Raw genomic sequence first — 22,420 nt, 5'->3', positions numbered from 1 at the left:
CCTGCAGTGATTTTTTAAAAATAGGTAGTTGCTTTCATGTCAATCATGATCTGCCTTTACTAAGCTTGCGTTGATGGAAATGGATAATTCTGTTTTTAGGTAGAAGCAGAAGGGTACTATGATTGTGAATTGCCTATATCAGAAGTAAAATTCTTCAGCCTGTAAATAAACAGTTCAGCATAATACTCATTTAACCTATATTCACTTTTTAGAATTGTGTAGAAAATTTGTGAGTTTGTTTTGGTGCTTTAAACAGAAGCTTAAAAGTCACTTTCAGGGCATTTACAACGCTATTTTCTGGCAGTATTTTGAAACAATATAGATGAGCCCTTTATTTGCCATTGCTTTCATGAAATACCTCAAGCTGCCTTTGACAGCAGCTTCAATTTTTGAACCTCCTTGACAATCACTAATCCCTATAGGTTACCGGACCCGCTGTTGAGCTTTGGAGTGGTCCCTGCTGGACACCTGCTTGGCCGGCAGTGTTGGTCTTTCCTCTAGGCAATTTGTGAGCTGTCTGCGGGGGAGGGAGGGGAGGAGTGTGGGGGGGTGGTGAACAAGAGGGGAAAGGGGAGAGAAGGGGAGGGCAGTATTGAATTAGATTGTTGATAGCGTCCCTCTGAGGACTGCTATTAAGAGCATGCTACTCTGTACTTCGCTGCTGCAGAAGAGAGAGTGATATTTGTGTTACTACAGCATGTTGTAAATGTATGAGATTTTGCTCATCTCAGCTTGGAAATAAGAATAGGGAAAGGAGAGCAACTTGAATCAGAAGCTACTAGAAGAGCCTGCAGAGTTCTGAAGCAGTTTATATTCTTCTTACATTTTGCCTTCTCCTAGCTGGAAAACAGAGGGACTGGAATTTTTGAAACGGGCTTTTCCCATAATGGCATTCTTGATTTGTGTGGCCAGAGCTTGCACAGGAGGAAAGCAGGCTGCTGAATTTAGTCACTGATCTCTATTAGCGGTGGCCTAAGGCTATGCTGAGGTTTATATCCCATTTGTATTGTTGCAGCTCAAAAGAAGATTGTTCAGAGGATGACAAGTGTATTCTGAGTAGGTATGTTGTTGTTTCATTTTCATATGAAACCCATCTATGTTTTTTCTTGCTACTATTGGTCAGAAATCAGGTTAATAGGTGCAGAATATAGTACAGTGCTGCAGTATCCCTGTTAAGGTAGAACAATGGTATTGCAAGCTTAAAAAAAAAAGCCTGGCTGCTTTTATTAAATAAAGCTGCATTGTATGGTATGCACAGTGCAGTCCTAAAAAAATTTACTGCAGTCAACGCTTTTCTGGCACTATTGTTGAGTTGGAATGATAGAATCATCATATTGCTTTAGGGGACAGAAGAATTTAAGGAGGTACCTTACAGCCCTATTTTACAGATTGGAAGCATCGGTTTAAGGGCACTGGCAGAATCCTTTGCTTGTTCTCCGCGGCAGCCACTGCTGTGTCAGTACAGTGTGGAATGGAAGTCCTAGTTGGTAGTCTGTTATGGAAACGCTCTTTACTGTTATTGTAGTACCGTGGTGACAACATGCCATTGAAATGGAAAACGAGCTCTCCTGCTATCTGGAAATTCCCAGTTCCTGTGCTTAAAACATCCAGGTCAACTCCACTTTCTCCAGCATACATGTAAGTGAGAGAAAATAGGATATTAAAGTGGGATTTCATTCATGAATCTACCTTGTGGCAAAATGGGGGCGGGGGAGCCCCCAAACAGCAACATCCAAAAACTTACAGGATTAAAAACCTCAAGCTTGCTTACATTTAAAGATGTTGGCATGCCCACACTTCATCATTGTTTTGTTTTTCTAAAGTTTATGTTTATTTAAAGTGTTTAATGGTAATCTAATTACCAGTGTGAAAGTACAAAGGCATACCTAAGGAATTGCAAAAGAATTAACTTTAATATTTAACATGTTGGATTTGTTTGAATTTTTGAATATCTAAAACACTTAGGATGACTTCTTTTGTGTAATGGCATTAAAAAATTGATGATTGATGGTGGTGTGTTAAATATGGTAATGCCTCTTTACTATTTTTTCATGAATTAAAAACAGAGTTAACATTGATCAGAAAATGAGTCTTTTAATTGAGACTTTTATACTTTAGTTGTGTATGAATATTAATATGTTTGATAGTACATCTTTCTCAGTTTTATCATTCAAGTTCTGAAGTGTAAGTTTGAATTTGTGCAAATTATGTCTCTATGAGCAGTTATATTATGGGGATTGAAAAAGTATTCTACAAATGTCTGTTTTAAAAATATATGTTAAGTAAATACGTACTGAAGTGCACTGGGAAGTCTTTCTAGAAGTTTTCAAAATTTTTGAAAATCTTTTTAAATTTGCAGTGTTGCTTTAAAGGCAAAATCCAGGAGATATAATAAAATATTCTTTTAAAGTATTGTTCATGATCCTTTTTGGTGGAGGAAAACCGAATCTTTTTTTAAAGAAAATATTAGTACGAGAAAAGCTTTTGAAAAGAATGTTTTAAATTTGAGTGTTATTTTTAAAATATTTATCAGTAGGAAAAATGTGGAAAACTTCTCCTGCCTTAGTTTAATTGTGTATTTAGAGCTGTGGTGAGTTGCCATTTTTTAACTTAGTTTTTGTTTTATGTGAGGTAGAGATGCACAATTATATCTATCTCGTTCTTTGAAACCCTTTTAGATGCTGAGGAAGTGTGGTTATGCTCTCAGTCCAAAAGAAGCAATTCCCTGGAAAGTGTTGAAAAATGAGGCCATTTCAGAGTTAAATTCCTGTCATCATTTTATTTTCAGATTTTTTAATGCTCCTTTCCGTTTATGCTCCAGGATATTTTTATCTCTTTGGGTGTTAAACTTTATGAAGTAAAAAAAAAATAGGCTAGTTTGTAAAAATAAACCAGCTATATTTGTTTTTCAAAAACTGCTTGTCAAAAGCACAAATTAATGGAGGTGACAAGTTAATGGAGGTGAGAAGTTAATGGAGCTCTTTCAAATAATTCGAGAAAATAGGATGCTTCCTGACTTTATGCATCTTAACTGGCAAGAAAGGACTAAAGATTTACCAAAAGCAACTTTATTATAAAAACAAAACAAAACAAAACCTCACTAAAATCAGGTTACAATTATAATGGTTATTAATGTTTCTAATATTCCTACTATATTTGATTGTCTAAAAGATCCAAATTGCAGCCCTTATTGCCCCTGATTTGTCGATTTTTAGAGATGGTGAAATAAATCCCCATGTTTTATTAAATTCATGCCAGCCACAAGTTCAGATACAACTCAACACAACATTTTAAATTAATCACTTTCTTCCTTTTAAGTGCTTACCTCTTTGACCTGATGATATGAGTGAATCAATTTAGAAGATAGAACCTACAAAATATAATAGATCTTGCATGTTGACTATTGGTTGTTGGTAGTACACGTAGGTAGAATGGAAAAATATATTCGAAGAGCTTATGGTAGGCTGAAGTATTTTGACATTGTAACAGACTATTTTGACATTATAACACTCTATATTATTGAATTGGTCTTAACTTATTTTTCTTTTTATGTATATTAATACTTAATAGTAAGTAAATATGCACAGATAGAAATTTATGTGAAATGTAGCAAGACTAGCTTGGGGAGTTTAAATCAGGTTTTTAAATATGTCGTTTAGTTTTTGACCATTTTAGATCACAGTTCATTGCCTCACTTGGCCAAAAATAAAAACATCATGTTTAACATGTTTTTCTCATCAGTACTTCTCTATATTCCTCAGCACATTTACACACAAAATGATACTTAAGTATAGCATAATTCCACTTCAAAAATGATAAAGACTAAATTAGATTACTGGGTCAAGTAACATTATATTTGTTCTCACAGTTGTTTGGCTGGCAAACATAGGTTTAAATGGTTACTTGTGTCTTTTGGGTCTAAACTCTTTGCACTGAAATGGAATTGTTCAATTCTGACTCCTCAATAAATTGTGATATATAGGAAATTTACCTGTAAAATAATGTATAAGTATTTAAAGTAGTATTTTGAATATAGAATTCTTCATAGGTAATATAAGATCTTTTTGTATGTATGCTTGTGTAGCATCAGTATTGGTTTGTAATGTTTTATCATTACTTACCGTGCTTTGTCAAATATACATTACGTGGTTTTCATTGAAGACTTGAGTACTTTGTCAAAGACTGAAATTTCAATATGAAGTATTTTAGGTAGTAGTAAAAATGTGTTATAGTGATTGAGCATGTGTGGGAAAAATCTAAAGGCTCCATGGTCTCTTTCTAAACCCAGTGTATGTGCTGCTTCGCTGTAGCTCTTCCATTGATGCTACAGATAGGGCAGTACTGCTGTGCTAGTGAAGGCTGCAACAGAGAACACTTTACTTACTGCAAACATTGAGCAGCAAGACTATTACTTTTTTCCTTGTGGGTTTAAAGTCCATGTTTGTTTTCTTTCTGTTTGTTTAGAACTTGAATGACAGTTGAAATGTCCCAACATTTTTAAGATTTCTTTATGATGAAGACTATAGTATTTGTGGCAATATTAGTAGAAATAGCATCTTATATAGTATAAAGCACTTAAAAAATTTTGCTGTAATGTCATACTAGAAAAGTGGGATATCTTAAATACGAAAGATTCACGAAAATAATACTTCAGTCTCTAGATTGATTGATGATCAAATAGTCTTTATTGGGTAGACACATTCTTTCAGCTTTAGATTTTAGCATTGCAGGGTGGTGTGCCATCTATGTGGATTTCTGAAGGGATTGTCTTGATAGAAATAGAGTGCTTGGTGACATGTGTTTGCTTTGCACTCTGTTCAACAGTAGGTTGAAGTTCAACCTTAGCCTGAGGGAGGATCTCCTGGCCAGTGTAAATTGCATTAGTAAAGACTCTGCCCCTGACAGGTGCAAACCATATAAATTACTCTTGTCATTTAGCCTAAATTAATAAAGCTGAAAGAGCAATCACATCTAAGTGTTTTTATGGTGTTTAGGTATTCATTGTTTTAAAACAGCAAATGGTTCCTTCAGGCAAATATTATAGGGTTAATGCCTTGTTAGATGCTAAGGACACACTGAAATAGAACAAAATTAGCACTAGTGATCCTTTCATCTTTTCTTTTCCAGCAGCGAGTTTTGACAATAATAGTGTGGCAAGGAGGAAGGCAATTAGGTAAGAATTAACCAGTGAAATATAACAGTGAATTCTAGCAAGACAGACCCTGTGAGTTGTTTTCCTTAGAATGTTACCTTTCTCAATCTAAAAGACGATGAATGTTAGTGAACTAGACTTGTTCTCCTTTAGTCCCTGCACTTACATTCAGTTAGCTTCCTATTTATGATTTTTTTGATATGTAAAAAATATTTTTATAGTAAATGCCAAAAAACACAGCATTCTATAGCAATTGCCTCTGTAATGTCTTCAATAAAATTCAGTACCTGGCATTTCCTGAGAAAATATTGTGCATATTGTATAAACGCTCCTTGTTTGTAGGTGATTCACAGCACAGACATAATAAAAATATGAATTTTCTAAATTTGACATGTTTCTATCCCCTAAGATTGTCTTTTTTTTATAATTTAGTAAATAAAAGAAAACTTTGTGGTTACAGAAATCTTTCTTATCTAGCAAAATACTTATTAAATTGATAATCATTTGTGATTAGAGAAATCTTTCTTTTCTAGCAAAATACTTATTAAATTGATAATCTCAAAATAGAAAAGAATGTTTAGTTGCTTTGAGAACATAAACTTTTACTTGCTTTGTGTCTACTTAATTTTGTTTTTATTACATATGCACAATTTAACAAAATTATGTGGAAAAATAACACAACTAACACCTAAGATAAATTTTGTGTTAGTCTGCAACTTTTGTGGCATGTTCTTTGGGAATTTGCATTGTCTGAGCTTGCAGAAGGACTAGGTTGTCATTTATTAATGGAAAATCATAGAGATAGAAGTGACCTTAGAAGTCATTTAGAAAGTCCAAACCCCTTTTAACACAGGAACTCATTCCATGACACCTCTCGAAGATGGCATTGCATGTCCTTCTTGAACACTGTCAGTGACAAAGGGCTCACTACCTCACCAAGGCTGCACCCTTCATTCATGGACAGCTTTTCCTTGCATTGAGCAAAATCAGTTCCTTGTATCTTTTCTCTCCCGTTCCCAGTGCAGCCTTATAGAGCTATATAGAAAAAAAAAATTCTATTACATACACGCTTAGGAGTCTTCTCATGTGACATGGTTTTCAGACCCTTCACTCTCCTGGTTGTCCTCACGTGGATGGTTTTTTTCATGTTAATCTTTATGTAAGACACAACATTTGAATGTGATGCTCCACATGGGGCCCAAATAGAAGACAATTCTCTTCCTTTAAGCAGAAGCTCTGCTTGTCTTAAAGGGCCTGAGATTATATTATTTTTTTAATTATAGGATTCACACTGTCCCCTAGTGAATTTACAGTTTGCAAATTGCCTCTTTGAAGGCCTTACAATTAGATTGCTTGCTCCTCACTGTCTGTGTTTATTCTTTTAGCTTCTTCAGATCTTTTAGTCTGAGGAAGCCTGGCATGTGCAAATGAAGTTAACATTTTGTTTTAAAGCCTATTGTGTATTTTTTTAAAAGACCTCTTGAAATCATTTAATATAACAGAAAAATATTGCACACAAGACACTTGCAAGACAAAGAGCTAGTGTTCCTGTCACTTTCAGATATTTCAAAGACATTCGCTGGTCAATAATTTATCTAGATTCCTTTTTTTATACTTAGTGTATCTTCCAAGTAATCGCTTCCCCCACTGCAAAGAAACCACTTTCTACAGAGGGAAGAGAGGCAGAATTTCATATCTCCATACCATCATGGGAAGTACGGAGTTACTGAGAATTTCATACATTCTGCTTGAAACTTAGAATATTTAGTTGGGACTTAAGTATGGCCAAACTTGGGGAGACAGAGCAATGAGAAAGAAGTATGGGATAGGCAAGTATTTGTGCTAATAACTTGCAGTTAAAGAGTTAAGAATTACAACAACATACATGATAAAATTTTAGATTGACATGGCTGCCATGATGTATTGCTTTATATCCTCAAGACTTTGAGAAAGGTGGTATAAACATGAGATTCTTGGGGAATCAGTACATAAATAAGTTACTGAGTAATTCATTTTAGAAAATGCTCAGTTCTGGATATTAGCCCTTTGTCAGATGAGTAGATTGCAAAAATTTTCTCCCATTCTGTAGGTAGCCTGTTCACTCTGATGGTAGTTTCTTTCGCTGTGCAGAAGCTCTTGAGTTTAATTAGATCCCATTTGTCAATTTTGGCTTTTGTTGCCATTGCTTTTGGTGTTTTAGACATGAAGTCTTTGCCCATGCCTATGTCCTGAATGGTATTGCCTAGGTTTTCTTCTAGGGTTTTTATGGTTTTAGGTCTAACATTTAAGTCTTCAATCCATCTTGAATTAATTTTTGTATAAGGTGTAAGGAAGGGATCCAGTTTCAGCTTTCTACATATGGCTAGCCAGTTTTCCCAGCACCATTTATTAAATAGGGAATCCTTTCCCCATTGCTTGTTTTTCTCAGGTTTGTCAAAGATCAGATAGCTGTAGATATGTGGCATTATTTCTGAGGGCTCTGTTCTGTTCCATTGGTCTATATCTCTGTTTTGGTACCAGTACCATGCTGTTTTGGTTACTGTAGCCTCGTAGTATAGTTTGAAATCAGGTAGCGTGATGCCTCCAGCTTTGTTCTTTTGGCTTAGGATTGACTTGGCAATGCGGGCTCTTTTTTGGTTCCATATGAACTTTAAAGTAGTTTTTTCCCATTCTGTGAAGAAGGTCATTGGTAGCTTGATGGGGATGGCACTGAATCTATAAATTATGTTGGGCAGTATGGCCATTTTCATGATATTGATTCTTCCTACCCATGAGCATGGAATGTTCTTCCATTTGTTTGTATCCTCTTTTATTTCCTTGAGCAGTGGTTTGTAGTTCTCCTTGATGAGGTCCTTCACATCCCTTGTAAGTTGGATTCCTAGGTATTTTATTCTCTTTGAAGCAATTGTAAATTGGAGTTCACTCATGATTTGGCTCTCTGTTTGTCTGTTATTGGTGTATAAGAATGCTTGTGATTTTTGCACATTGATTTTGTATCCTGAGACTTTGCTGAAGTTGCTTATCAGCTTAAGGAGATTTTGGGCTGAGACAGTGGGGTTTTCTAGATAAACAATCATGTCATCTGCAAACAGGGACAATTTGACTTCCTCTTTTCCTAATTGAATACCCTTTATTTCCTTCTCCTGCCTGATTGCCCTGGCTGAACTTCCAACACTATGTTGAATAGTAGTGGTGAGAGAGGGCATCCCTGTCTTGTGCCCGTTTTCAAAGGGAATGCTTCCAGTTTTTGCCCATTCAGTATGATATTGGCTGTGGGTTTGTCATAGATAGCTCTTATTATTTTGAGATACATCCCATCAATACCTAATTTATTGAGAGTTTTTAGCATGAAGGGTTGTTGAATTTTGTCAAAGGCCTTTTCTGCATCTATTGAGATAATCATGTGGTTTTTGTTGTTAGTTCTGTTTATATGCTGGATTATGTTTATTGATTTGCATATGTTGAACCAGCCTTGCATCCCAGGGATGAAGCCCACTGGATCATGGTGGATAAGTTTTTGATGTGCTGCTGGATTCGGTTTGCCAGTATTTTATTGAGGATTTTTCCAATGATGTTCATCCGGGATATTGGTCTAAAATTCTCTTTTTTTGTTGTGTCTCTGCCAGGCTTGGGTATCAGGATGATGCTGGCCTCATCAAATAAGTTAGGGAGGATTCCCTCTTTGTTTATTGATTGGAATAGTTTCAGAAAGAATGGTACCAGCTCCTCCTTGTACCTCTGGTAGAATTTAAAACAAATTTACAACAAAAAAACAACCCCATCAACAAGTGGGCAAAGGATATTAACAGACACTTCTCAAAAGAAGACATTTATGCAGCCAAAAGACACATGAAAAAATGCTCATCATCACTGGCCATCAGAGAAATGCAAATCAAAACCACAATGAGATACCGTCTCACACCAGTTAGAGTGACGATCATTAAAAAGTCAGGAAACAACAGGTGCTGGAGAGCATGTGGAGAAATAGGAACACTTTTACACTGTTGGTGGGACTGTAAACTAGTTCAACCATTGTGGAAGTCAGTGTGGCCATTCCTCAGGGATCTAGAACTAGAAATACCATTTGACCCACCCATCCCATTACTGGGTATATACCCAAAGGATTATAATTTATGCTGCTATAAAGACACATGCACATGTATGTTTATTGCAGCACTATTCACAATAGCAAAGACTTGGAACCAACCCAAAAGTCCAACAATGATAGACTGGATTAAGAAAATGTGGCACATATACACCATGGAATACTATGCAGCCATAAAAAATGATGAGTTCATGTCCTTTGTAGGGACATGGATGAAGCTGGAAACCATCACTCTCAGCAAACTATCACAAGGACAAAAAACCAAACACTGCATGTTCTCACTCATAGGTGGGAATTGAACAATGAGAACACTTGGACACAGGAAGGCGAACATCGCACTCTGGGGACTGTTATGGGGTGGCGGAAGGGGGGATGGATAGCATTAGGAGATATACCTAATGTTAAATGACGAGTTAATGGGTGCAGCACACCAACATGGCACATGTATACATATGTAACAAACCTGCACATGGTGCACATGTACCCTAAAACTTTAATAAAAAAAAGAAAGTGCTCAGTTCTTTTTCAATCACCTTGTATATTAAGTTTATAACATTCAGCAGTTACTCAACTGTCTATTATGTGCCAGGCATAACTCTTCTGAGGATTAGGGGCATAGTCCTTGTGATCATTCAAAGTGATTATTTTTTATCTTCCATACTATCTTCATTCATAAGCAATTAAATAACTTAATTTATTCTCCTGCTGTGAAAATTTGGAACGAAGACAAACAGGTTAAATAAATTCTTGCTTACTGTACTTTCAATATTGATAATGGGTTTAAGGGCAATGGAAACACCTCAGAAGAAAAATTTGTCTGGACTAAATGAGGAGACTTGAACTGGAGGTAGATAACACATGTTAAAGTGCATATTGCACAGGATGGAAAATGAAGCAATTTATGTTTAAACTTCATAGTATCTTTTTAAACAGCAAGAATGGAATACTATTCTTTACATTGGACAGGGAATAATTTACTGTTTAGGTGCTTTATAGCACACAAGTTTACATATATTACCTTCCAAGCAGTAATAATTTGATCTCAAACTCTAAGATTGAATCTTAGTTTAAAATAAAATTATATTGTGTTTTCAATTATACTAAAATATTTTTCCCAGAATAACTTACTATGATGAGGGTATCTGTTGTTTTTACCCATTTTCCCCCCACATTTATGTCATGCTAAGGCAAGAACATGCCCAATTTATTGGAGAGGATTTCTTATAATATAGTTCAATGGAGTAATGAAGTAACTTATCTTCAGTAACAAAAAAATAAAAACAAGTTTCAGAACTTTAGATTAAATTTTAATCTAGCATGTATAACAGATATTCTAAACTTCATGAGACATATTCCAAATTTTTAAAATGTCCTAGTTTAGCATAGTTAAATGTAATACAATTTATTTTCCTCTATTATAGAAGTGCTAAGCACTTAATTTCATTCCTCCCAAAAAGCCCTGTAAGTGTACATCCTCTCCCTATTTTACGAATAAGGACACAAGTTCAGAGAGGTTAATTGCTTAATGTTACACATCAAATTACAAGTTGAGCCAAAATTCAGATTTAGGGCCCCGTGATTTCAAAGCTTGTAATTTCTCCAATGCCTTTTCATTTTTATAGACTTTTGCTACTTTCATGCCATCTATTAATTATATAATACCTTACTAGGGTTAGAAGAAAAGGGAAGTATGGTAGATGGGAAAAGCTTTTTGAATTGGGTGGTGGTATAGGAAGAGGTTAGAAAGCTTTACTTGCATACTGTCAAGTGGTGAAGTTGAAGGAAAATATTGAGGCAATTATCTTTACTTGCTCATATGATATCGGGATTAACTCCATTGTCTCTTGATGTTTCCATAGTTCCTTGAAGCACTATTCCATCTTCATTGATTACACACATTTCCCACCCATGGTAATTAGCTACCACGGACAGTGCTGTAGCTGGTGTACTCTTTTTAGCACGTTCCAAGGGTTCTACCCCAGTCAGTACGTTTAGTACTTTCCTGCAGACATTATCCTCCCACCGCTTAATTGCATGCAAATAATGAAAAAAAACCCCAAACCTCTATGTATTTCTTTTCTATTGCTGCCATATCAAATTACTGCAAACGAATGGCCTAAAATGTCACACATTTATTATCCTACAGTTTTTTTTTTTTTTGAGATGGGGATCTCACTGTGTCGCCCAGGCTGGAGTACAGTGGCATGATCATGGCTCCCTGCAGCCTCGACCACCGGACTCAAGTGATCCTCCTGCCTCAGCCTCCTCAGTAACTGGGACTACAGGCACGCATCACCACACCCAGCTTATTATGATTATGATTATTATTTGTAGAGATGAGGTCTCGCTGTGTTACCAGGCTGGTCTCAAACTCCTGGGCTCAAGCTATCCTCCCGTCTCAGCCTCCCAAAGTACTGGGATTACAGGCATGAGCCACCATGCTTGGCATATTACAGTTTTTTCAGATCAGAAATTTGGTACTGGTCTCACGGGGCTAAAATAAAAGTGTCAGCAAGGCTGAGGCTCTAGGGGAGAATCTGTTTCCTGCTCATTCCTGTCATTGACAAAATTCCGTTCTTTGTGGCTGTAGGACCAAGGTTCCTATCATCTTGTTGGCTATAAGTTAAAGGACAATTTCAGCTTCTAGAGATTGCTTGCATTCCAGCCCCATTCCTCCCTCGTTAAGGCCAGCGACAGCAGGTTGAATCCTTTTCACATTGCTTTCTGGCTCACTCTTCTGCCTTCCTTTTCCATTTTTTCAGGACTCATGTAATTAGATTAGGCTACCTGGATAAAACAAGACATGCCCCATTTCAAAGTTCGTAACCTTTATCACATTTTCAAAGTCTCCTTTGCCATCTAACAACATATCCACAGATTCCTGGGGTTAAGATGTGGACATCTTTAGGAGGTCATTTGTTCTATCTGCAATACTCTAGTTGAACACAATCATGTTGGGCTTACACATGCGTTGTAGAAAGTGTTCCAATTAACCCAAGTGATTCTACAAATTTTGCATTCCTGTAACTAAACCATATTTATTAATCTCTGGATCAGTAGTTTTGTTCTTGAAAATTATAATAGTTTAAACATTACGTAGGCAGTTCTCAGCCCTTGCAACAATGATTTCCTGGAAATCTTATTAAAAAGTGGAATTATCCAGTAACAGAACTATAATCTGGGGTTGTGTTGAAAATATCGTGAAAACAAGTTTCTCCTATTAGAGCTTTTATTGTGCTCTACATTTTATAAAATAGGCACAATTGTTTTGATTACATTGATTTTGCAAGCATATACAATCATATAAAATACAGATATGAGTGAAATTGAAGATGCTAGTTATTTAAAAACTTTTTTTTTGAAAATTCAGTCTATTTTGAGATGGTTCACATAGCCCAAGTCTCTTATTAAAAGTTAATAAGTAATAGTGCTACCTTTTGAATAAAATCATGGAATTAGTTTTCTTAATAAAATTTGATGCAACAAGCAGAATCATTCAGAATAACTCCACTGTTATCAGAGCCATTTAAAAAGTACTAAAGTGTGTGCATAGTACAAGTTGGTTGATGCTGATTGCATTTTATTGCATTGAAAAAAATTTCAAAGGGCTCTACATTTCTACCTTCCCAAAACATTTTCAGTTTATTCAAAAGACTGTTCAAAATCAGATTGAACATAAAGGCTACCAGAAAATAATAGTTAACAACCAGAAGGTCTTTGCATGTCTCTGGAAATTCAAATAATACAGGTTGTTGAGAACCTTAAAAATCTTCAAAACATAGTACTGAATTAGCTATCAGTGGCATATGATTATGTGGTTGTTGCTAATGCACTTTAGTGTTTGGTCTTTGGCAGGTGCAGGGGGCAAATATTGAAATTTTGAGTGTCAGGTAACATCTACTGAGTGAAATAAGAACAGTTAAATAACAGGTGAGGACTGTCTATGCTACTCAGTCATTGACCATTATGTTTGATTCTTCAGCAAGTTATGGCCTCAAAAGTGGCATTTCTAAACTTGGAGGTGCATCCAGGAAAGTTCTGATCTCAGATCTGGTTACCAAACTTTCTAGACATTGTCTGACTCCTATTATGGCAGATGCAGGGGCTTGATGGTATTTTAATTTATTATTTTTACTTTTTTTTTGTAGAGACAGGATATTGCTATGTTTCCAAGACTGGTTGTGAACTCCTAGCCTCAAGCTATCCCCCTGCCCCCAACCTGTGCCCCGCAAAGTGCTGGGATTACAGACATGAGCCACCACACTTGGCCTTCTGATGGTATTTTAAATTTAAAAGGTTTAGATTGAAAATATTGTGTTTTAGAGCGCTAAAATTTAGAGAACCAAATATTATGAGAATGATGAATTGGAGTGGCAAGCTCAGTTGAGTGTATGTGGGCAATTGGGCTTAATTTGTGCTTATGCGATCCCTCTGTACCTAACTGCACTCCCTTCTTGCTTCCCACATTTAAGTCTCTCACCACAGCTGTTTCTAAAAGTTCTAAATGAACTTGCTTAATCATTTACAAGTTGCCCTGTAACATCTTTTATTTTCACTTTTTTTTCTGGTTTCAAAAATGTAGAGCTTTTCACTGATCAATGAGATAAGACCTTGACATCATATGATGTGCATAATTATCTCAATCAGGGTTCTTTCAATCCACAAGCTGATAGGAACCTTAGAAATCACTCTTTTGGTCATACCATTTACCTTGAAAGAGAATGTGATATTAATGCTTGATCACGTTTCCTCCATCTGTGTACATTTGTATTTGATGATTTAACCCAGTCTTAATTTATATTTCCTTTTTAAAATACCATTTCTTCAACTGCATTAAAATTAATATTAAAGACCAGCTCTACAAAATCTTAACTAGGTTTCTCTTTATTAAATGTGATTATATCAGAGCTCTTCTCTTGTCTGACAGTGAAACATGTTCTTAATTAATAGTCTGATCTAGCTTTAGTTTGGGTGGACCTACAAAATATTTGAAATACAATTTTGAAAAGTATATGGATGACACTAAATTGTGAATCATTGTCCAGTAGATAACCCCTTAGCATCACCAAATTGAAGTGATTTTCTCATTCGTTACGATCACTTTCCTACAGAGGGTGCGTGCATGCAGTCATTTCTGAATGATTCACAGCTAAACAAAGTTCGTGAAACTGGAAACAAAGGTTTGGTTTTAAGTAGACTGGAGACTTGGTTCATTAATATACTTTTCATAGAAATGTTGCTGAAGCATATAGATAGATGCAATTAGAGTGTTTTTTTTTCAAATGATGTGCAGTACTATCACATCATCAAGAGTTTTGACTTTCTTCCATATAATTAAAATTGCAGATCATGTTTTTGAATAGTGAATATTGTGTGATTGCTGATCCAGCCCTGCAGATAGCCTGATCTGGAACAAATAACCCTTTAAAATAATAGTAAGGAAAGTTGATATTATTTATTTATTTATTTATTTATTTTTATTTGGTGCTTATATGCTAAATATGAACTGATACCCTTATGGATTAGAGAAAAAAGTTGGCAATTGTTTTGATGGGGGTTGAAGGATAGGAGCATTCTAGAGAGAGATTCAGTTGAACTTAGTTGTGGTTTCTATGAATTATACAACGTGATATTTGTTAGTAAAGAGTGGTAAGCATTTATTATAATTTTATATCATTTAATTATTTGGAAAGTAATTGTTTTTTATTATCATCTCTTAGCAAGCAAGTATCCTGACTGCTCTTTGTTTTCCTGTCATCTAGTGTGGTGCCTGGCACATAGCAGATGCTCAATAAATGTCGATTTTATAAACGAATTTAGAGAATAGTTTTTAGGTCTGTACGTCTGTGCAGATCACTTCACATGAAAGTGTTAAGTTTATTCATCTGATATATGCAGTAATTGAATATAGTAGTTGTCCCTTATGCATGATTTCCAACTCCTTGGAATGAGTTACCCATGGTTAACCATGGCATGAAAATAGGTGAGTACAGTATGATAAGATATTTTGAGAAAGAGAGAGAGAAAAAGAGCACATTCACATAACTTTTATTAAAGTATATTGGATTGTTCTATTTATTATTAGTTATTGTTGATATCTTACTGTACCTAATTTATACATCAGGTAGTTATGTATGTATAGGAATAAAACGTAGTGTATATGGAATTTGGTATATCCATAGTTTCAAACATCCACTGGGGGTCTTGGAATGTATCCACCGAATAATGGGGGCTATTGTGTATCATGGTCTTGTTAGAGAATAAGTTATGACTGTATTTCCTATGAAAAGAACTAATCAAAAATCCAGATTCTGTTCATTGTTGCTGAGAAATACCATGATACTGGCACAGACTGAAAGTAATTTTACTAGAAGCAATCTACCAGTGACCAAAATACTTTAGTCATGGTTCATCAAATTGTAACTGATAAGGAAAATAAGGTTTTTTTAAAAATCTGTTCTACGATAGAAACTACTCTCAAAGTTAAGAGTTATTTGGCTTATTTTTGCATGCTGTTCATCATAATGGAGAAAACTATTTGAGATATTTATGTTTTGAAGCTAATATGCTTTTACTTAAATGATAATGTGTTTTGTGTGTATAGTTTGATAAAAGAAATCACTGACTAGGAGAAAAAGAAAACCTGGCTAGGGTTTAGGAGAAATAAATTAAAAATTAACACTCAAAAAAGTATTTACATTTATGTCCTGAATTTTTTATACTTAAAGGGCTTCAATCTAACCATAAAGATTTAGCTGATATTATATTTAAATTAAATGAATTTTCTTTGTGTTAAAAATGATTAAATACAATGGCTTTTACACATTACTTGTTTAGCAAGAGACAAAAAATGCATAGCTGTGAATATGTAAAAGCAATATATTCCAAAGCAAAACAATTGGTAGTTTGTAAGTAAATTTGGATTTTCGTTTGTTCTGTGGTCATTAAACAAACATTTATTGTGAATAATTTGCTGGACTGTGCAATTAGTTAAGGAGGGTGAGGCCAGGAAGCCTTGACTTCAAGAGTGTAGGATTTGGCTTCTGTTCGGCAAGCAGTGACTCACTGAATACCTTTGAGCAAGGGAGTGCTTTTCTGAGCTATAAATACAATCACAGTATGTATAAAGACCATTATGTATGTGAAAATTATAATTAAATCCAGGTAAGAGGTAATAGAGACAAGAACTATGGTAGAGGCAGTGAGAGTGGATGGGGGTTGAAGGATAGGAGCATTCTAGAGAGAGATTCAGTTGAACTTAGCAGTTGATTGGACATGGGAAATGGGGAAGAAGCAAGGGTCAAAGGTGGTCAAATAATTTTGGTGAGAGCAATTGCCTTTTAGAATCCAAATATTTTATCTGTAGTTCTTTTGAATGTATAATATCAGGATACATCCGAGATTTCTGAAATTTCTTCTGACTGACCAACATTTTAGGAATGGTCATTAAGAAATATGTATGTAGTCAAATTCATTACCATTAAGCATATCTTTGACATATGAAAAGATTGGATTTTGAAGATGTAAAAATGATGATTGCTTCAACAAGTAGCTCATGGAGATGGAGTGAGTGAGGGTAGTAGCATTTTCCGACTACCTAGGGAAACTTTTAACACCTTGACTCCCTGCTACTCTCATCTACATGGTGACTCTTCTCCCCTTTTGTCTGCTTCTCACCTGCACTGAGAGTCAGAAATTATAGTTTGGGGTGTGAAACACTGGTTTAAAGGACTGTATAAAAGGAAGGAAAGGAATACTTCTCTTTTTTCATTTATCTCACACAGATTAAGGTAAGTACTTCATTACTACTTCATAATTCATAGATTGCTTCTGCAAAACACATGTACACACAATCTGAAAATGCTCCAGTTATCTTCAATTTAAAATTCCCATTTAAATGACCAGGAGATTTGAATGCTTGATGCCTGCTATGTCATTTTTATCACAATGGTATGTTCTACCCAAGAACACATAGCCTTCTTTTAGCCAGAGAACATGGTGTTTCTACAAATAAACATCTTACCCCTAAAGAGACAAATTCCTTGATGATTTATAATTTGGAATAGCCCCTCCCCAAATCATCAGTCTGCCTTCCAGAAAAACATTATAAATTTTGTAAATAATTTTTAATATTTTAGGTAATGATGTATAGTTGTGACACATAAATACTTTGCCCAAATGAATCCTTCTTTAGAATTACTGCACCATGGATAAACACTTATGGTGGTTTTGGTAGAGCAATTTTTGTTATTCACATTAGCAGAGTTGTCTGTGGCTAGATCCTGAAGTTGCTCTGTGATATGGACTGGAATATTATGGTGATCTTAATTAAACTGGCTTTCTAGGAGTGTAGTAAAATGGTGGATCCTAAAACATTTTAGATGAAAAACCAGGAACCAGTTCTAGAGCTAAAGACCACATATATACTCTTGGAGTATGGTAACTGTGAATATGTAGATAGGTGAGTGGGCTGTAAGTAACAGTGAAGACTTTTTGCATCTCCTAACAACCTGAGAGCTTATGGCCAGCAATGGATATGTTTCTTTATGGGAAGCATAGTACAAAAGGGATAAACTGAAGTCTTATAATACAATTTTGTGGAAAAAACCCTTAATGGTGAGGCAGATATGCAGAAAAGGGACAATAACTTTAATGTTAAAAAATGATACTTAGAGTCTTTGCTTCCATTGAGCCACGTATCTGTGATGAGCTTGAAAGAACTATCCTAAGAGTGATTCCCAGACTCATTAGGTTGAGAGCCTGTCTTCTTTTTTTGTATTATTCTCCCGTCTTAAAAATACTGGCTGTCATATTGAAAACATATGACTGATTTGATACTAATTTTTTCCTACATTCATTGAAATAATTAGAGATGACTCCAGGCCATTACAAAAATCAAGACTCAGATTTGGTAAATTTATTATGGGCTTTGAATACATAGAGTCATTGGGACTCTTAGGGCTGCCAACTATATTTCTTAAAACATGGAATGCAACGGTTACTACTTTGTGAGTCTTACTCTTAGGTTTTTTCATGTTTCCCCTTAAAAGATAAATAAACATTCTCTTAAGACCTGGTCATGAATTACTGACTTTGTGAAGTTGAATAGAACTGGGAAATTCAGGAAAGGATAGGATTTTCACCACCTTTTAGCAGTTGATTAATGAGTCTCCTGTTCCCAAATCGATTTGTCTCAGTTATTTCTAATTGGTTTTGAGTTTGTGGAATCTGCTTTAATAATAAACTCTAAAATTGGGTAACTCAGATGTTTGAATATTTAATAAAAATCTTAGGAAGGTGAAACACAGTTCTTTCTTAACATGCTTTTTGATTTTAATGCACCTTAGCAAAAGAGTCAAATTTTAAAGTTGATGAGCTACAGATAATGCGAGTAAAATGACACCTTGGTTAACAAGTCCTCTGGAAGCAATGTCCTAGAAAATTGGCCTGGGCATTGAAGGGGTTGGAATACCCATTCCAGTTTCTTCATTTTTGGATTAAAGAAAGAGAAGGCAAGCTCACTGCTGCAGATATAGAGACTTCTCAAAGGGTAGGCTGGGTGCTAGCTGTAGGGCGAAGCATCCTTCTAGAGGGCCTATGCTTCACCAGAGGATTGTAACTATTTCCTCTGTGCACTGGGAAGGGGACTCTTGACAGTGATGGGAGCACATGCTGTTTCTCCTAGCCCACTTCTACATATTGCCATCTCCCTACCACCATTACCACATGTGCATTCTTTCACCTATGTGGTTTTATAAAAGCAAGGAAGATTTGAATTCACTTGTTTGTATAGAAGGTATGGAATCAACATTTAGAAATTCATTCATCTTCTAATTATTTTTAAATTACTTCATTAGAAATAAAATAATTATCTCATTCAGAAAATAGAATGGATTCTTACATACCTTATCTACCTACCATTCATCCATCCATGTATCCATTTATCCATCCATCCATCCATCCATCCGTCTACCTACCAATCTACCCATCTGCTTATCTTGCTTTCACACAAATATAAGAAATGTGGAGAATGAGAAATAATATATAAACTAAGCTTTTTAAATAGAAAACATTTTTGGTCAAGGTGAATTGAACATGATGCAGTTTAACTGGTATATAAATTTTAAAAGATGAAGGGACACTAAAGTCTTGAAATATGGTAAGCAGAGGGAGCAAATATTATTTTGAAGTTCTTTAAGAACAAGATTGAGATATTCAGTGGAAATGCCTTTTGATTTGGATAATTAACTTTCATCCTGTTATAGTTATCTAATGGAGTATCATTTGTCTAGCCCAATTCCCTTATCTACGTCATAGTGTTATATCTGTTATTGTGATGGTTGGCATTAGAGTTCAGAATGTGTTCTTTTAAATGTTGATATCAGTATGTGAAATTCTCCCCAAATTTCATCTGAGTTATTTTCTAGGATTTACTACCTCCCTACCCCATATGTGTTGGGAGAATAGCATGAAAGATTTTTAGTGTTGGTATTGTTTTTATGGAAATAGAATGGTAAAAGTAAGTGATCTTCAGATTGAATTAATTAAACCAGAAAATTACTTGCCTATAACAGAATGTATCTCTCTGATATCCTCCTTGTGCTTATAAATTAAGCATTGAAATGCTAAGTGACTTATAGCCTCTACTGTCTGCTATTTTTAATTTTTTAGGCTTGGTATAAATGGGAACAATGTAGGCTCTGGATTCAGATGTGGGTTCAAATCATAGTTACTAGACTCATGGTGAGGCCTTAAAGTCTCCGAGCTTCAGTTCCCTGTCTTTATTTTATTTTATTTTATTATTATTATACTTTAAGTTTTAGGGTACATGTGCACAATGTGCAGGTTAGTTACATATGTATACATGTGCCATGCTGGTGCACTGCACCCATTAACTCGTCATTTAGTATTAGGTGTATCTCCTAATGCTATCCTTCTCCCCTCCCCCACCCCACAACAGTCCCCAGAGTGTGATGTTCCCCTTCTTGTGTCCATGTTTTCTCATTGTTCAATTCCCATCTATGAGTGAGAACATGCGGTGTTTGGTTTTTTTCCTTGCGATAGTTTACTGAGAATGATGATTTCCAATTTCATCCATGTCCCTACAAAGGACATGAACTCATCATTTTTTATGGCTGCATAGTATTCCATGGTGTATATGTGCCACATTTTCTTAATCCAGTCTATCATTGTTGGACATTTGGGTTGGTTCCAAGTCTTTGCTGTTGTGAACAGTGCCGCAATAGACATACGCGTGCATGTGTCTTTATAGCAGCATGATTTATAGTCCTTTGGGTATATACTCAGTAATGGGATGGGTGGGTCAAATGGTATTTCTAGTTCTAGATCCCCGAGGAATGGCCACACTGACTTCCACAATGGTTGAACTAGTTCACAGTCCCACCAACAGTGTAATAGTGTTCCTATTTCTCCACATCCTCTCCAGCACCTGTGGTTTCCTGACTTTTTAATGATTGCCATTCTAACTGGTGTGAGATGGTATCTCATTGTGGTTTTGATTTGCATTTCTCTGATGGCCAGTGATGATGAGCATTTTTTCATGTGTTTTTTGGCTGCATAAATGTCTTCTTTTGAGAAGTGACTGTTCATGTCCTTCGCCCACATTTGGATGGGGTTGTTTGTTTTTTTCTTGTAAATTTGTTTGAGTTCATTGTAGATTCTGGATATTAGCCTTTTGTCAGATGAGTAGGTTGCAAAAATTTTCTCCCATGTTGTAGGTTGCCTGTTCACTGTGATGGTAGTTTCTTTTGCTGTGCAGAAGCTCTTTAGTTTAATTAGATCCCATTTGTCAATTTTGGCTTTTGGTGCCATTGCTTTGGTGTTTTAGACATGAAGTCCTTGCCCATGCCTATGTCCTGAATGGTAATGCCTAGGTTTTCTTCTAGGGTTTTTATGGTTTTAGGTCTAACGTTTAAGTCTAATCCATCTTGAATTAATTTTTGTATAAGGTGTAAGGAAGGGATCCAGTTTCAGCTTTCTACATATGGCTAGCCAGTTTTCCCAGCACCATTTATTAAATAGGGAATCCTTTCCCCATTGCTTGTTTTTCTCCGGTTTGTCAAAGATCAGATAGTTGTAGATATGCGGCGTTGTTTCTGAGGGCTCTGTTCTGTTCCATTGATCTATATCTCTGTTTTGTACCAGTACCATGCTGTTTTGATTACTGTAGTCTTGTAGTACAGTTTGAAATCAGGTAGCGTGATGCCTCCAGCTTTGTTCTTTTGGCTTAGGATTGACTTGGCAATGCGGGCTCTTTTTTGGTTCCATATGAACTTTAAAGTAGTTTTTTCCAATTCTGTGAAGAAAGTCATTGGTAGCTTGATGGGGATGGCATTGAATCTATAAATTACCTTGGGCAGTATGGCCATTTTCATGATATTGTTTCTTCCTACCCATGAGCATGGAATGTTCTTCCATTTGTTTGTATCCTCTTTTATTTCCTTGAGCAGTGGTTTGTAGTTGTCCTTGAAGAGGTCCTTCACGTCCTTTGTAAGTTAAATGAGATTATTACAAGGATTAAGTAGGATACTTGAATGTGCCTGGCACAGTGCTTAGTACACAGCAGGTGCTGGGTAAATGATCTTATTCCTATGTTAAAACAGACATAAGCTATTTATTAATACTGTTCTATTTTAAATGTTACAGACATATGCATATAAGAAGCCTGTGCAATAGCTTTTTATAGCCCGTGCAATAGCTTCTTATAGCCTTGGAAAGATAGCAGCTATTTTATAAAATCTCATCTTTAACTAAAGAGTTCCACTAGTGAAATGATTTCAGGTAGACAATAATATATTTATGTCATTAAAAAAACTACAAATAACTAACAAAAGCTTTATCTTTCTTGATTCCTTTCAGGCAAACACCTCATTAAGAAGATATATTCTTTAAACAACAATTAATTTATGCCTTATTAATAGATGTTACTTTCAAGCTCACTCTTGTTGGTATTTGAAAAAGAAAAAAGAGAGAGAAATTGCTATGATATTTATAATTTCTTTGTGCAATGATACTATAAATGACATTTTAGTTGGGGGACAAATCTTTCAATATTTGAAATTTTAAGTTTTTAATTTTTTTCAACAAAAATGCCAGGCTTATTTTATATACATTAGTTTACTTCATGAGTAGGAAATTTTGTT

General features: G+C 35.4%; 1 protein-coding gene across 11 annotated transcripts in view; it reads left to right on the top strand.

Moving 5' to 3' along the window:
• The window catches only part of KLHL13 (kelch like family member 13), a 410,214-nt gene that overhangs the window by 334,623 nt on the left and 53,171 nt on the right, over positions 1–22,420 (top strand). The window contains exons 1-2 of one of the 11 annotated variants that reach the window (XM_055376214.2): positions 635–1,060; positions 1,526–1,638. The exons of 9 other annotated variants lie outside the window; for them this stretch is intronic. In XM_055376214.2, the coding sequence (XP_055232189.1) occupies positions 1,541–1,638 (98 nt within the window). In that variant the 5' untranslated portion in view covers positions 635–1,060; positions 1,526–1,540. Of the gene's footprint in view, positions 1–634; positions 1,061–1,525; positions 1,639–22,420 lie in introns of those variants that run through there. One more of the 11 variants, XM_019019809.4, reaches the window with a different exon arrangement.

The sequence above is a fragment of the Gorilla gorilla genome, chromosome X (assembly GCF_029281585.2).
Source record: "Gorilla gorilla gorilla isolate KB3781 chromosome X, NHGRI_mGorGor1-v2.1_pri, whole genome shotgun sequence".
Taxonomy (NCBI): Eukaryota; Metazoa; Chordata; class Mammalia; order Primates; family Hominidae; genus Gorilla; species Gorilla gorilla.
The sequence above is the reverse complement of the archived record's forward strand: the minus strand, read 5'-3'. Positions and strand labels throughout refer to the sequence as shown.